At 60.6% G+C, this 15,650-nt stretch overlaps 2 protein-coding genes across 2 annotated transcripts; both read right to left on the bottom strand.

Moving 5' to 3' along the window:
• Positions 1-2,122: 2,122 nt before the first annotated feature.
• Positions 2,123-6,608, bottom strand: SCRT1 (scratch family transcriptional repressor 1). The gene is made up of 2 exons (XM_054167495.1): positions 6,448-6,608; positions 2,123-2,951 (listed from the first exon to the last, which is right to left on the bottom strand). The coding sequence occupies exons 1-2, from the start codon at positions 6,557-6,559 to the stop codon at positions 2,146-2,148; spliced, it is 918 nt and encodes a 305-aa protein (XP_054023470.1). The 5' UTR covers positions 6,560-6,608; the 3' UTR covers positions 2,123-2,145.
• Positions 6,609-10,981: 4,373 nt separating this feature from the next.
• FBXL6 (F-box and leucine rich repeat protein 6) lies at positions 10,982-15,553 on the bottom strand. The gene is made up of 9 exons (XM_054167536.1): positions 15,526-15,553; positions 14,631-14,882; positions 14,259-14,408; positions 14,052-14,115; positions 13,611-13,727; positions 13,115-13,171; positions 12,885-13,007; positions 12,053-12,314; positions 10,982-11,274 (listed from the first exon to the last, which is right to left on the bottom strand). The coding sequence occupies exons 1-9, from the start codon at positions 15,540-15,542 to the stop codon at positions 11,039-11,041; spliced, it is 1,278 nt and encodes a 425-aa protein (XP_054023511.1). The 5' UTR covers positions 15,543-15,553; the 3' UTR covers positions 10,982-11,038.
• Between the last annotated feature and the right edge of the window lie 97 nt (positions 15,554-15,650).

The raw sequence follows: 15,650 nt of genomic DNA, 5'->3' as shown, positions 1-15,650 counted from the left end.
GGAGGGGGGGGTCACCCTGATCTTGGGGTGCACCAAGAGTTGGGGCACCATGAAAAGAAGTCTTTTTTGGGGGGGTGGTCACCACCCCCTTGGATGGAGACATGCAAAAAAAAATGAGGGGGGGGGGACCCAAAGGTAGGTGGGGGGCACCTGAAGGTGATGGCACCTAAAGGTGGCGGCACCCATGCAAAAAGGGAGGCTGGGGGTGCGGTGGTCACCCTGATGTTGGGGTTCACCATGAGGATGGAGAACCTCAGGGGTGGGGAGGGTCAAGCAGATGTTGAGGTGAAACTCAAGATGATGGAAGCCATCACAGGAGGTCAAGCAGATGTTGGGGTACGCCACCAGACCACGACATCCGCCCGTGGAAAGTCAGCCAGCTCTTGAGGTGCACCTCAAGGTCATGGAATCCATCCAGGGAAGGTCACCTTGATCTTGAGGTTCACCACCAGACCGCGATAGTCATCCGGGAAGGTCAACCAGCCGTTGGGGTTCACCACCAGATCACAACACTCACCCATGAAAAGCCATTCAGATGTTGGGGTGCACCTCAAGGTGCTGGAACCCACCCAAGGAGGTCAACCAGACGCTGGGGTGCGCCACCAAACCATGACAGTGAGTGTAAGGAAGGTCACCTTGACCTTGAGGTCCACCAGCAGACCACGGCACCCACCCATGGAAGGTCACCCAGCTGTTGAGGTGCACCACAGGGTCACGATGACCATCAAGAAAGGTCAGCCTGAGGCTGGGGTGCATGACAAGACCCTGACACTCATGGAAGGTCACCTGGACCTTGGCACCCACCACCAGACCATGACAGTCATCCAGGAAGGTCAGCCTGAGGTTGGGATGCACCTAGAGGGTCACAGCACCAAGGGAGGTCCCTTTGACCTTGAGGTTCACTACCAGACCATGGTACCCATCAAAGAATGGCACCCAGATGTTAGGTGACCAGACCACAACACCCGTGGTGGAACTCAGCCAAAGCCATGATGTGATGGGACTCAACTCTCAACCAAGACCATGACATTGTGGTGGGACCCAAACAAAGGCTCGATGTTACGGAACCCAAGCAAAGCCATGGTGATCCTCAACTGAAGCCACTACATGGTGATGGAACCCAGCTGAAGCCATGGCAGATCTTGAACAAAGACATGGCAGGGTGGTAGAACCCAAGTGAAGCCACGACAGACCTCAACAGAAGCCATGGTGGACCTCAAATGAAGCCATGGCAGGGTGAAGAGACATCAAATGAAGCCATGACGTGATGGTGGAACCCAACCAAAGTTATGATGAGGCTCAACCAAAGCCATGCTATACCTCAACCAAAACCATGACAGGATGGTGAAACCATCTGCAGACATGGTAGACCTCAACCAAAGCCATGGTGAGCTTCAACTAAAGTCATGGCAGACCTCAGCTGAAACCATGACAGGGTGGTAGAACCCATCCAAAGCCACGGCAAGGCGATGGAACTCAGCGGAAGGCACGATGACACTCAACCAAAGCTATAATGGGCTTCAAATGAAGCCATGATGTAGTGGTGGAACTCAACCAACGCTGTCATGAGACTCAATCAAAGCCATGTTTGGCCTCAGTGAAGCCATAACAGGGTGGTGGAACTCAACTAAATCCATGGCAGACCTCAACCAAAACCACGGCAGGGTGATGGAACCCAACTGAACCCACGGCATGATGCTGGAACCCAACCAAATCCATGGCTTCCCTCAAGCAAAGCCATAAGAGGGTGATGGAACCTAACCAAAGCCATGGCAGACCTCAACCAAAACCACATCAGGGTGATGGAACCCAACTGAAGCCATGGCAGACCTCAGCTGAAGCCAGAGCAGACCTCAGCTGAAGCCACAGCAGGGTGGTGGAACCCAACCAAATCCATGGCCTTCCTCAAGCAAAGCCATAAGAGGGTGGTGGAGCCCAACTGAAGCCCTGGCAGACCTTAAGCAAAGCCACGGCAGGGTGGTGGAACCCAACTGAAGCTGTGATAGACCTCAGCTGAAGCCACAGCAGGGTGGTGGAACCCAACCAAATCCACGGCGCTCCTCAAGCGGAGCCAGGCGGCGTCAGAATCCGATCCGAGCCGCCGTGGCGCCGCTGCCTTTCGTCTTCTGAGGTGGCTTCCATGGCTCAGGCGTGGAGAGGGCTGAGGGGCGGGGGGCCGGTCCCCTTGAAGCAGGCGGACTCGTAGTGCTTGTTGAGATAGGACTTGAGGGCGAAGGTCTTGCTGCAGCGCTTGCACTTGAAGTGCTTGAAGGCCGAGTGGGTCTGCATGTGGGCGCGCAGGTTGGACCTGTCGGCGAAGGCTTTGCCGCAGTGGGCGCAACCGAAGGGCTTCTCCCCGGTGTGGGACCTCATGTGGCCTTGCAGCAGCCAGGGCCGGCTGAAGGCCTTGCCGCACACCTCACACTTGTGCTTCAAGTCGTGGGTCAGGAGGTGCATGGCCATGGCCGGCATGGAGACGTAGACCTTGCCGCAGGTGGGACACTTCTTGGCCATCTTGCTGTCCAGGCTGCGGTGGGTCTGCTTGTGGCGGCTGAGGTTGGAGGAGGTGGCATAGGTCTTGCCGCATTCCCCGCAGGCGTGCCGCTGGAGGCTCCGGCCGGACGACGATGACAAAGAGGAGGAGGTGGAGGAAGAGGAGGAGGAGGCGGTCGTGGAGGAGTTGGTGGCGGAGTTGGCGGCCTTCCGGCGCGACCTGCCGTCGGTGATGAAGAAGGCGTCCACCGCGTAGCCCTCGCTGACGGCGGCGTCGCCGTTGATGTAGCCGGCGGCGGTCAAGGTGGTGGAGTTGGGGCTGTCCGGAGGGTCGGGGTCTACCGGGATGAAGTCGGTGCGGGTCACCGGGTAGAGGGTGGTGGGGGAGGAGGGGACCTTCAGGGTGGACTCGGGGTTGGGGGGGAAAGGGGAAGGGGAGATGTAGTCGGCAAGGTAACCTGCGGGGGGGTGGTGAGAATGGGCGAGGAGAAGGCAGGAATGGGCACGGAGAAAGGGAACAGGGAAGGAGAAGGCAGGAATGGTGGGAGGGGGTGAGGAGAAAGTGGGGACGGTGGGAGAGAGCGAAGAGAAGGGGGGAGAGGGCGAGGAGAAGGGGGGAGAGGGCAATAAGTGGAAAAGGAGAAGATGGAAATAGGGAAGGAAAAGGTGGGGGTGGGGGGAATGGACAAGGATAAGACAGCAATAGACAAGAAGTGGTCAGGAAAAAGGTGGGAATGGTGGGAGTGGGCAAGGAGAAGGTAGGAGTGGACAAGGAGATGGTGGGAGTGAGTGAGAATGAGCAATGAGTGGACAGGAGTGGTGGGAGGAGTGGGAATGGGCAAGGAGAAGGTGGGAAGGGGCAAGGAGGGGACAGGAGTGGTGAGAGAAGCAGTTAGCGGCACCCACAGACCCAGTAGCACCGTGCTAGGGAGGCTCTGGCTGTCCCCTCCCTGTCCCCTCTCCCGTGCTGGATGCTTCCCACCCCAACCCCTGCTCTTCCCTTGTCCTTGTCCCTTCCCTTGTGCCCTGTCCTTTGTCCTCATCCTCTGTCCCTTGTCCCTGCCCAAAGCCCCCTGTCACTGTCCCTTCCGTGGTCCTTTGTCCCTTGTCCCTGCCTCCATCCTTGTCACTGTCCCCTTCCCGCGTCACCAAACCCCTGTCCCCTGTCCCCAACCCAGTCCTTGTCCTTGTTCCTGACTGCAGTCCTCGGCCCTTCCCTTGTCACTATCCGCTTCCTTTGCCCCTTGTCCCTGCCCCTGTCCCTTGTTCCTGCCTGCAGCCCCCTGTGCCTGTCCCTTGTCCCTGTCACTGCCTCCATTCCTGTCTCTATCCCTTGTCTCATCCTTTCTGCCTTCTTGTTCCTGTCCCTTCTTCCATCCCTGTCCCTCCCCGCAGCCCCTTCCCATGTCCTCATCCCTGTCCCTTGTCTCCATCACCATTCCTGTCCCTTTCCCCGTCCCTACCTGCAGTCCCGCAGCCACTTGTCCCTTGTCCTTGTCCCTCTCCCTGCCCGCAGCCTCTGTCCCTGTCCCTTGCCCCTTATTCCTGTCACTGTCTCCACAGCCCTTGCCCATGTCCCCATCCCTGCCCCATGTCCCTGCCTGCATCCCTGTGTCCATGTCTGTCCCTCATCCCTGTCCCCCGTCCCTTATCCCTTGTCCCTGCTCGCAGCTCCTGTTCCCGTCCCTGTCCCTCATCCCTGTCCCTACCTGCAGTCCCGCAGCCACTTGTCCCTGTCCCTTGTCCTTGTCCCTTGTTCCTGCTCGCAGCGTCTGTCCCTGTCCCTTGTCCCTTACCCCTCTCCCTTGTCCTTATCCTTCTCCCTCTCTCCGTCCCCATCCCTTTCTGCAGCCCTTGCCCGTGTCTCCATCTCTGTCCCTTGTCCCCTGTCCATGTCCCTTGTCCATTGTCCCTGCTTGCATCTCTGTCCCTGACCGGAGCCCTTGTCCCTGTCCTTTCGCTTGTTCCTTACCCCTGTCCCCAGCCCCTTCTCCTTGCCTCTTGCAGTCCCTATTGCAATCCCTGTCCCTTATCCCTGTCCCTGCCTGCGGTCCTGCAGCCACTTGTCCCTGTCACTTGTCCCTTGTTCCTGTTCCTCCATTCCTGTCCCTTGCCCCTTGTCCCTTATTCCTGTCTCCATTCTTGTCTCATAGCTGTCCCTTGTCCTTGTCCCTGTCACTGCCTCCATCCCTGTCCCCATCCCTATCTCCAGCCCAGCCCTTGTCCCCTGCCCCTTGTTCCTGTCCACAGCCTCTGTCCCTGTCCCTTCTCTCTTGTTCCTGTCCCTGTCTCCATCCCTGCCTCCATCTCCAGCCCAGCCCTTGTCCCCTGCCCCTTGTTCCTGTCCACAGCCTCTGTCCCTGTCCCTTCTCTCTTGTTCCTGTTCCTCTCCCTGTCTCTTGTTCCTGTCCGCAGCCCCTGGCCGTGCAGCTATTCCAGTCCCTTGTCCCTGTCCCCAGTGCAGTCCCACAGCCACTTGTCCCTGTCTGCAGCCCCATGCGTGTCCTCATCCCTGTCCCTTGTACCCGTCCCCGCTGCAGTCCCGCAGCCACTTGTCCCTGGTCCCTTGTCCCTGTCACTGCCTCCATCCCTGTACCTATCATCATCTCCATCCCACCCCTTGTCCCTTATCCCTTGTCCTTCATCCCTATCCCTTATCCCTGCCCCTGTCTCCTATCCCCTGCCCGTGTCTCTGCGGTATCCCTGCAGCCCCGTGTCCCCTCCGGGCCCGGTTCAAGGTCAGCCGGGGCCGTGCAGGGGCCGGGCCCCGCTGCGGCGGTTCGGTGCCGGTTACGCAACTCGCCGCAGCCGCCGCCGCAACCGGGGCCAGGCCGGGACCGGGACCGGGGGGGGAAACCGGGCTCCGAGGATGGGGGAGCTCCAGGGGATGCTCCTGGACCGGGGGGCTCCGGGGGGCTGCGGGACTGGAGAGGCCCAGTGCGGGCTGGGGGGAGGGGGGCGGGTTGAAGGGGTCTAAGGCAATCCGGAACTGGGGAGGCTCCGGTACTGGGGGGGGGGGGGGGGGGTCTGAGGGGTTCTAGGGGGGTCCAGGGGGCTGTAGGACTGGAGAAGTCCGGGGAGTCTGAGGAGGTTCAGGGCCCTCCAGGATGGAAAGGGGGGGGGGGGGAGGGGGCGGGGAGCAGGACTTGGGGAGTCCGAGAAAGTCCGGGGGGTTCCCGGGGCCCCCAGAACGAGCTGCAGAACCTGGAAGCTCCAGGACCAGAGTAGTCTAGGGGTGTCCGGGGGGATCCGAGGGTCTCCAGGTCCAGGAGGATGAGGGACATGGGAGGTCCGAGGGGCTATGGGGGGATCGGGGGGGTGTTCAGGGACTGGGGGGCCCCGGGACCTGGGGGGTACGGGGGATCTCGGAGGGCTCCGAGGGTCTCGGAGCTTCTTCTCGCCCTTGAACTTGGGCTCCCTAAGACAAAAGGCAGGAGCAGAGGAACCGCTCGGGCCCTTCCGGGTCTATTCGGGTCTATTCATGCTGGTTCGGGTTTGTTCGGGTCGGTTCGGGTCTGTTCGGCCCGGGTTCAGGTCTGTTTGGCCCGGGTTCGGGTCTGTTCGGGCCCGGTTCGGGTCTGTTCGGGCCTGGGGTTCGAGTCTGTTCAGACCCGGGGTTCGAGTCTACTCGGTTTAAACTCGGTTCTACTCCGTTCTAACTGACCCGGTTCGGTTCTGTTCGGCTCGGTTCGGGTCTCCCCGGATTCTATTTGGCTTTTCTCGGCCTGCTCTGGTTCTAAGGGGCCCAGTTCGGTTCTGCTCGGCTCTGTTCGCGTCTGCTCGGCCCAGCTGTCGTTCTATGGGCCCGGTTCCGTTCTCCCTGCTTCTCCCTGGCCCCACTCGGCCCCTCTCGGCCCCACGGTAGCAGCGGGCGGCGCAGCGGAATGCGTCGGGCCCCGGTTTCCTTCCCTCCCCCCCATCTCCATCCCCCTGTTCTCCGCCGCCGGTTCTTACCCTTGTCGTGTAAGCGGGCCCCAAAATCCGCCCGGGACCGACCGTAGGGAGCATCAAGCCCGGCGGGGAACTCATCGAGCTTCACCTTCTTCACCAGGAACGACCGGGGCATGGTTCCACCGGGGGCTCCACCACCACAAAGGGACCCCCCCCCCTCCGGTAACGGGAGATATGGGGGGGGGTGGGGGGTTGGCGAGCGTTGGTGGTTTAAACCGTGCCTACGGCTTTGTGAGGCGGACGAAGCCGCCCAGCTTCAAAGTGGGGCCACCAGTAACCTCCAGTCTCTGCCGTGTTGGGATCGGTGAGGCCGCAGCCGGAGCAGCGGCCACCGGTTAAACCCCCCTCTGCCAGCCGGCATCGACCGGTTTAACGGAGAGGGGGGTGATGGAGGACGAGGAGAAGGAAGTGGGGGTGGAGGAGTCAGAACCTTCTGATGATGGTCCCGGTAGGTCCCGGTGTGGGCGCCGCTGGTTCAGCACCAGGGACAGCGGCCCCGCTCAGCACCGCAACTCCGCTCAGCACCGTGGACAGCGGCTCCGTTCGGCTCTTTCCGGCTCCTTTCGGCTTCGTTCAAATCCCCGCTGGTATTTCTCGCTTCTTCAATACCGGAGACAACGTCTCCGTTCGGTTCTTTTCGCCTCTTTTCGGCTTCGCTCGGCTCCGTTCAGTCCCGGTGAAACCTCCGGTGGCTCCCGGTGGTTACTGATGCAGCCTCCAGTAGCATCCAGTAGCTCCCAGTGTTTTAACCTCTGCTCTGTTCAGTCCCCTTCAGCTCACGGTAGCTCCCAGTGGCTCCTGGTGCAGCCTCCGGTAGCTCCCAGTAGCTTCCAGTTCAGGTTCAGTGGCTCTCAGTTCTTCGGCACCGGGATCGGCAGCTCCGTTCAGTCCCTTTCAGCTCCCGGTGGCTCCCGGTGCAGGCTCCGATAGCTTCCAGTAGCTCTCAGTGCAGGTTCAGTGGCTCCTAGTAGCTGCCGCTACCTCCCAGTACCTCGCAGGGCAGCTCCTGGTACCTCCCGGTTCTTCAACCTCGGGAGAAGCAGCTCCGTTCAGCCCCCAGGAGCAGCTCCCAGTAGCTGCCAGTAGCTCCCAGCTGGAGGTTCCCGGGGCAGCAGGGACCGGCGTGGGGGGAGGGGAAGGGAGCGGCGGCAGATTTATTTTGGGGGGGTCCCCGGTGGGGGGGTCGGGGGGGGGGGGTCCCCGGTGCCGCCGCCGCTGCGCTCGGGGAGCCCCGAGTGGGAGAGACTGGGGCGGGGGGCGGAGCTTAAAGGAAGAGGGCGGGGTCTCCGTGGGGGTGGGGCTATATGGGGGCGGGGCTAAACGGAGGGATGGAATCCCGGGGAGGGAGAACCCTGGGAATGGATTGGAATGGGGTGGGGGTGGACGGGGTTGGACTGGGATGAGATGGAATGGGATTAACTGGGATAGAGTGGGAAGAGGAAAGAGATGGAGAATGGATTGGGGGGGGGGATGGACCGGGATAGAGTGGAAACAGACTGGGATGGGTGGAGAGGGAAGGAGATGGATTGGGATAGACCAGGATTGACTGGGATAGGATGAATTGAGACAGACTGGGATGAGATGGAGATAAAACGTGATTGACAGGCATGGGGTGAAGATGGACTGGGAGGAAATGAGATGGAATTAACTGTGATGGACTGGGATTAACTGGGATGAATTTGCCAAGGGAAGAAGGTTGGATGAACAGAGATGAAATGGAGATGGGCTGGGATGGACTGGGTTGAACTAGGATGGGCTGGGACAGGAAGGAGACAGGGATGAACTGGGATGGGGTGAACTTGAAAGGAGATGGAGCTAAACTGGATTGAATGGGGCTGAGATGAACTGGAACTGGTCAGTTCCAGCCTGGTGCCAGCACCGGGACAAACTGGGAGCAATGAGAAAGGGTGGGGGAGGGGCAGAGAGTAGAGGAGGGATTGGGGTGCAGGTGGTAGCCCTTCTCCCCCCCCCGGGACCGGCTGTAATTTGCATATTAATGAAGCTTAATGAGGGGGGAGGGGTAGCCCCAGCTGGGACCCAGAACCCTCATTAATATGCTAATTTGCCCCGCCCCCTCCCAGTGCCCAACTGGGAGCTGAGGAGGCCAAACTGGGAGGTGAAGTGATGTAACTGGGGCCCTATTGCCTCCCACTTAACCCAGCATGCCATGGTTAGTGCTAGGTAGTGCTCCCAGTACACCCAGTTAAACCTTACTGGTGCATCCAGTTATTTCCCACCAGTGCTCTCAGTACCCTTCCTGGTGCATGCATCAGTGCCCCCAGTTAACCCTCACCAGTGCACCCAGTATGGGAAGGGTCAATCCTGCCCAGTGCTCCCAGTACAGCTGCTCTTCACCTAGATGATCCTGAAGGTCACTCCCAACCCAGCCCTTTCCCTCATTCTGTGATTCCCATGCTGGATGTACTGGTGAGGGCTAACTGGGTGTACTGGGAGCACTGGGCAGGGTTAACCCTTCCCATACCTATCCTATTCCCCATCCTAGTTCACCCCAGTCCATTCCATCCCATCCCAGTTCAACTCATCTTCATCCCACTCCAGTCCATCCTCATCTCCATCCCCTTCCCATTCCAGTTCATCCTGGTCTGTCTCAAGTCCATCCCATCCCAGTTCAACCCATCTGCAACCCACCCCAGCCTACGTTAGTCTGTCCCAGTTCCTCCCACTTCAACCCAGCCCAGCCCAGCCCACCTCAATCTATTCCATCCCAGTTCAACCCAGCCCATGCCAGTTCATCCCCTTTCACAGATTCATGGATTGGTTTGGGTTGGAAGGGACCTTGAGGAGCACCCATTTCCAACCACCCCACCCTGGGCAGGGACACCTTGCACTGGAAGAGATTGCTGAAGGCCTCATCCAGCCTGGCCCTGAACACTTCCAAGGAGGGGGCATCCAGGAGTGCCCTGGGCAACCTGTTCCAGTGTCTTCCAATCTGAATCCACCACCCCTTGTCCTGTCACTACAAGCCCTTGGAAAAAGTCCTTCCCCAGCTTTCCTGGAGCCCCCTTGATGTCCTGAAAGGCCACCAGAAGGTCTCCTCAGAACTTTCTCTTCTCCAGGCTCAACAGCCCAAACTCCCTCAGCCTGTCCCATAAGGAGGTTCTCCCTCTCTCTGATCTTCATGGCCTCCTCCAGACGCACTCCAGCAGCTCCATGTCCTTCATGTGCACTGATGTCCACAGCCCAATGCACCCCAGTGCATCCCAGTCCCCTCCCCTGTCTCCCACCCCAGTCCATCCCTTCCACCCCAGTGCATCCTAGCCCCCATCCTATCTCTCCCATCCCATTCCTGCTCTATTCCCACCCTTCCTACCCTAGTTCATCCCACTCCAGTTCACCCAGCTTCCCTTCAGCCTATCCCATTTCATCCCAGCCCCACCTCATCCTCATCTCCATCCTATGCCCACCCCACTTCATTCCCTCTCCATCCCCATCTCATCCCAGTTCCACTCCCCAGGAAGCTCCCCCCCAAAAGCAAGCAGCAGGGCTGGGTCAGAAGCTTTACTGGGAGATGCCCCCAAACTGGGAGCCTAAACTGGGGAGGTCCAAACTAGGAAGTACAAAAATGTGAGGATACAAACAGGGAGAGCCAAACTGGGAGGTCATGAACCCAAGCAGTGCTGCCAGCTGGTCCAGGAACTCCAGGAGGGGCTTTGGGGGAGCTCCTGGCCAGGGGGCTCCTGGTGGCCATAGGTCTCCTATTGACCATGGATTTCCTTGTCCCCATGGGGCTTCTGGTCACTCTACATGCCCTAGTCACCATGAAACTCGTGGTAGTCATGGGCCTTCTGGGCACCATGGACCTCCTGGTGGTTGTGGGTCTCTTGGTACCATGGGGCTTGTGGTGGCCATGGGCTTCCTGGTCACTGAGGGTCCACTGGTCACTGTGGATCTCCTACAGGCCATGGGACTCCTACTGACTATGGAGCTCCTGGTCATCATAGGTCTCCTGGTAGCCATGGAGCTCCTGGTCACCACAAGGCTCCTCATCACTGTGGGTCTTCTGGAGGCCATAGTACTCCTGGACTCCTGTTTCTTGATCAGCATGGACCTCATGGTCGCTCCTACTGGCCTTGAGGTTGCTGTTCACTGTGGAGCTCCTGGTCACCACGGTTCTCCTGCTGGCTGTGGCTCTCCTGGTCACCACAACAGTGTCCAACCAGCACCTCCAAGCACCTGGTCACCTCCTCACGCCCTCGATGGGCCCTCTTGGTGCCCCTGGGCAACCGGCGACACGACGACAGGTTGAGGTAGGACAACCCCGGGCAGGTGGCCAGGACACTGGTGGGGAGGTGCCACATCACTGCGGTGGTCACCACCTCAGGGTGCTCATCACCTCGTGGTGGTCTCCTCATGGTGAGTATCACCTTACCAACTGGTCATGACCTGGTGGTGTCAGCTCATGGTGCTCGTCGCCTCGCGGCGGTCACTACGTGGTGCCACCTTGTGACAGCCACCTCGTGGCATCACCTCACGGCAACGATCACCTTAGCACCGGTCACAACCTGGTGCTGTCACCTCACGGCGGTCATCACCTCATGGTGCCACCTCTCCACCTCCACCCTGCCCCCAAAGCTCACCTGAGACCCTCAGCGGTGACCTTGGTGCCAGCCAAGTCAAGGGACCTCAAGGGGGCGTCGCGGCTGAAGGTGGCCATGGCCTGGGCCAGGTCTCCCGGCTCGAAGTGGCGTCCGGCCAGGTCCAGCTCCTGAAGGCTCCGTCGCCACTTCCGGGCCAGGGCGGCGCTGCCCTCGGCCAGCCGCGGGACGCGCTCGGAGCCGCAGGGCAAGCCCAGGTAGAGGCGCTCCAGCTCTGCGGGGACACCACCCGGGGCTTGCACCAGCACGGGGCCACCACACGGCCGACGGGGCAAGGAGGGAGCAGGACACGGCCCACAAGGCAGGACCCCAGCAAGCCTCAGCCGCGGCTTGGCCAAGGCATGACCAACAAGCCATGACGGGACCAAAGGGGGGCCAAGAGGAGAAGGTACCAAGATGTGACCAAGGCATGGTCAAGACATGACCAAGATGGGGCCAAGAAGACAAGATACACCTACAAGAGGAACTGTGACCAAGAGGTCCAGACATGGCCGAGAAAACACATGGCCAAGATACAACCAAGATGACAGAGACACAGCCAAGCTATGGCCAAGACATGACCAACAAGCCAAGACATCACCAGACACAGTCAAGGAGATAACACATGACCAAGACAGGGTCAAGAGAACAAAACACGCAAGACGTGACCAAGGCATGACCAAGGAGGCAAGATAGTACCAAGGCTTGACCGAGACACGACCAAGACACGGTCAGGAAGACAAAACATGGCAAACACAGCCCAGATGGGAGCCAGGCACGGTCTCTGAGGGCTCTCCCAACCTGAGTGATTCTATAAGGCAGACGTGACCAAGACACAACCAAGAAATCAAGAAATGACCAAGAGGTGGCCAAGAAAACGCAACGTGGCCAAGACAGGGCCAAGCAGCCAGGACAGGGCCAAGCCATGCCCAGACCACACCCAGCAGCCCCTGGCCAGCACATCTCGAGCCCCAGTCGGCGGCCCTCGGGCTGAGGTGGGGCCGGGCTCTCACCGTGGCAGGGCAGGTCCAGCAGCCCGCGGGGGGTGACGCGGGCGCAGCCGCGCAGGTCCAGCAGCCGCAGCCCGGGGGACCTGTGGAGAAGCCTCTGCAGCAGAAGGTCCCCGATGCCGCTGCCGCCCTCGGGGCTGGCCAGGGACAGCTCCACCAGCTGTGGGAAGCCAGCGGAGGCGACACCGCCGCCAGGGCAGGCGGCGCCGGCAGGAGGCTGGCGGCAGGGCCGGGGGTCCAGGGTGACGTTGAGGAGGCGAAGAACCTGGCAGACAGATGGAGAAGGGGGTGACAAAGGGGGACAAGGAGGGGACAGCTCTGGGGAGAGGAGAAGGTGGGGGGACGTTTTTTGGGGAGTGGTGACACGAGACAGGGCTCAGGCACAGCTGGAGGGTGCTGGGGACAATTCTGGCGCGGGATGTTAGCGGGGCGTCCCTCTGGTGTCACCTGCAGCTGAGGACAGAGGGGACAAGGGAAGGGACAACCTGGGGGGGGAGGGGGAGACACAACACAATTTTGCTGGGGAGTTGGAGGCAATTTAGCGGGGGGAGGCCAGGGGGGACAAGGTGAGGGGACAAAGAGGGCACAATTTGGAGCAGGGGGCAAAAAGGATGTTTTGGAGGGAGGTTTGGGGACACACTTTTGGGGTAGGGAATGTCCAGGGGGTGTCACTTTGGAGCCACCTTCATTTGGGGACACAGATTGGGGGGGGGGGGGGGGGGGGGGAACACACTCTGGGGGGGAGTTAAGGATAATTTGGTGAGGGGGACACAAATTCACAAGGTGGGGTTTGGGGACAATGTGGGGGGGGTCAGGGGGACCACTTTGGTGTCACCTTGAGCTGGGGACAGGCACCCTGCAGGCCCTCCACCGGCAGCAGCAGGGGTGGGGCCAGGCCACTGCACCCCCCCGGCCCCATGTCCAGCTCCAGGAGCTGCAGCTGTGGGCAGAGGCCCCCCTGGGGGGGGGGGCATTAGTATGGGGCAGGGACCCATAAGTGTGAGGCTGGGACCCACTTATGGGTCCTGCCCCCCCAGGTTATGGGTCCCAGCCCCCCCAACTCACAGCCAGCGCAGGCAGAATGGGAGGGGCCCATCGGGGGTCGCAGCTCAGGAGCAGCTCCTGCAGGGGGGGCCCCAGGGGGGTCAGGAACGGAAGGAGGGGAGGAGGATCCAGCTAGAATTGGAGGGACTCCACAATTAATGATTGACTAATACAAGGTTAATTGGTTAACTAATGGGGGAGTTAATTAACTAATGGGGGAAGCAATTTAAAGGGGGGGGGGGGTAATTAAAGGAGGGTTCAAATAATAGGGGGAGGGGATTAAACTTTTTGCTCCCAATACCTCCCCCATTTCCCCCCATTTATTTTGCCCCCCCCTTTTTAACACCCCCAAACACCCCCAGCTTTTGCCCCCCCCCAGTGCCCCCCAAATTTTACCCTCCCCCCACTTTTTAATGTCCAAAGTTGTACCTCCCAAGCAGTTTTCCCCAAAACACCCTCAATTTTTAGCCCCCCCCCATTTTACCCCCCCTGTTTGTGCCCCCCCTCCCACACACACCTGGCACAGCCTCAGCTGCAGCCGCCGCAGGTTGGGGCAGGGCGGGGGTGGGGCCGGGACCCCCCCACATCGGGACAGGGACAGCGACAGGAGCTGGGGGCAGCCGGCAGAGAGAGCCTGGAACATGGGGCAGGACCTGTAAGTGTGGGGCTGGGACCCACAGGTGGCGCCCAACGCCCCCTTATAGGTCCTGCCACCCACTGTGGGGTCCCTCCCCACACTTACAGGTCCCAGTCCCCTACTTATGTTTCCCCCCCCCCCCCCCCAAAACTATGGGGCCCTGCCCCACGTTTATGGATCCTCTTCCCCTTATCATGGGTCCCAACCCCTCTTATGGGTGCCAGCCCCACATTAATCAGTCCTGCCCCCCAAGTTATGGGACCCACCCCTCACTTATGTGTCCAGCCCCACACTTATGGGTCCAGCTCCCCCAAGTCTCACCTGCAGCAGGGGCCCCACGTGGCTCTTCCACCCTTGCAGCTCAAACTCCTGCAGCAGCCTCAACCTTTGTGGGGGAGGTGTCATTTATGGGGCTGCCTCACATCTATGGGGCTAGGCCCCACATCCATGGGGCTGCCCTGCATATGTAGGAGGGGTGTCATGAGGGTACTCCCCCCCAACTTATGGGGCAGCCCCCACAGCACCCACCTGCTCTTTGCCAACTCACAGAAGGGACTCAGGCTTTTGGGGGGCCGCTGTGGGGCTGGTGCCCCCCATGTGTGTCCCCCAAGTGAGACCTTTTGCCAAAGGTGGGGGTCAGAGGCCACCAGGTTCCACAGGCGACAGACACGGGCGGCCCTAGGGGGCAAATATGTGGGGCAGCCCCATAGATGTGGGGCTGGACCCCCAAGTGACACCCCTCCACCCCATCCCCCAAGTGAGATCTTCCCATGATGGATCCACGTTGGTGGTTCTGGGGGGCGATTATGACACCATCGCCTACCCCACACATGTGGGGTAGCCCCACAGATGGGGGGGGGGCAGGCCCATATCCATGGGACAGCCCCACAAGTGCCCCACCTGCAGAGGATGGGAACGGCTCCATCCTGCGCTACAGCTGCCTGGAAGATACGGAGCAGGATCTCGGGGGGCAGGTGTCTGCCCCACAAGTTCCTCTGCCCCACGGCACCATTGCCTTCAGTCTCCTCCTGCCGTCGCCTCTTGCGCCGTGGGGGGGGACGTAGGGGGGGAGGTGGGGCAGAGAGCTGTGGGGCAGGGCATTCTTTGAGCCCCAGAGACGGAACTTGTGGGGCTGGAAGTGGAGCTGTGGGGCTGAGAGGTTGTGGGGCAGGAGGGTCAGAGCCATGGGGGGCACAGGACATTACCAAGATGCCCCTAGCATGCCTCACACGTCCCAGTGAGCCCCACATCCAGCCCCACAGATGCCCTGTGACCCACATTCAGCCCCATAGCAACACCTCTTGCCCCACAGCATGGCGCATGCCTGCCCTATATCCTGCCACATATCCACCTCTATAGCCCCACACCTGCCCCATATGCAGCCCCATTGCCCCACATCCTGCCCCATATGCAGCCACACACATCTCCATACCAAGCCCCGTAGCATCACTCACATTCTGCCCCATATCCAGCCCCATAGCATCACTCCCATAGAGCTCTACAGCCAGCTCCATAGTCCCACATCTGCCCCACATCGTGTCCCACATGCAGCTCCACAGTAAGCCCCACATTCAGCCCAGAGCCCCATGTCCACAGCGGGACACGCACCCTGCAACCCAACCCCACCACCCTGCACCCATGCAGCCCCACATCCAACGCCATAGCGGGACACACAACCTGCCCCACAACCTGCCCCATCTCCCCCCCCCCCCCCCGGTTAATCTCCCCTCTCCTCCCCGCGACTTCCCCCCCACCAACCCCGTCTCTGACGCACTTCCGGCCCCCGCACGCTCACCTCCCGGCCGCCGCCATCTTGCCCAAGAGGCGCGGCCCCACGGGAGAAGGGGCGGGAAATGAGGCGTTACACACGCAACGGCCCCGCCCCTCCCGTATATGGACCCCGCCCCCTCTGCCCACCCG

Source organism: Dryobates pubescens, chromosome 14, assembly GCF_014839835.1.
Source record: "Dryobates pubescens isolate bDryPub1 chromosome 14, bDryPub1.pri, whole genome shotgun sequence".
Lineage (NCBI taxonomy): Eukaryota > Metazoa > Chordata > Aves > Piciformes > Picidae > Dryobates > Dryobates pubescens.
This window is presented reverse-complemented; position numbering and strand designations above follow the sequence as displayed.

What these genes read in the sequence shown, in the direction of transcription:
- FBXL6 (XM_054167536.1), bottom strand. An exon ending in GTGCCTGTCCCCAGCTCAAG is followed by an intron (nt 12,315 to 12,884) that starts GTGACACCAAAG and finishes TCTGTCTGCCAG; the next exon opens with GTTCTTCGCCTCCTCAACGT. An exon ending in GCTGGACCTGCCCTGCCACG is followed by an intron (nt 11,275 to 12,052) that starts GTGAGAGCCCGG and finishes GTGTCCCCGCAG; the next exon opens with AGCTGGAGCGCCTCTACCTG.
- SCRT1 (XM_054167495.1), bottom strand. Translation starts at nt 6,559, where the DNA reads ATGCCCCGGTCGTTCCTGGTGAAGAAGGTGAAGCTCGATGAGTTCCCC. An exon ending in GGCCCGCTTACACGACAAGG is followed by an intron (nt 2,952 to 6,447) that starts GTAAGAACCGGC and finishes ACCCCCCCGCAG; the next exon opens with GTTACCTTGCCGACTACATC.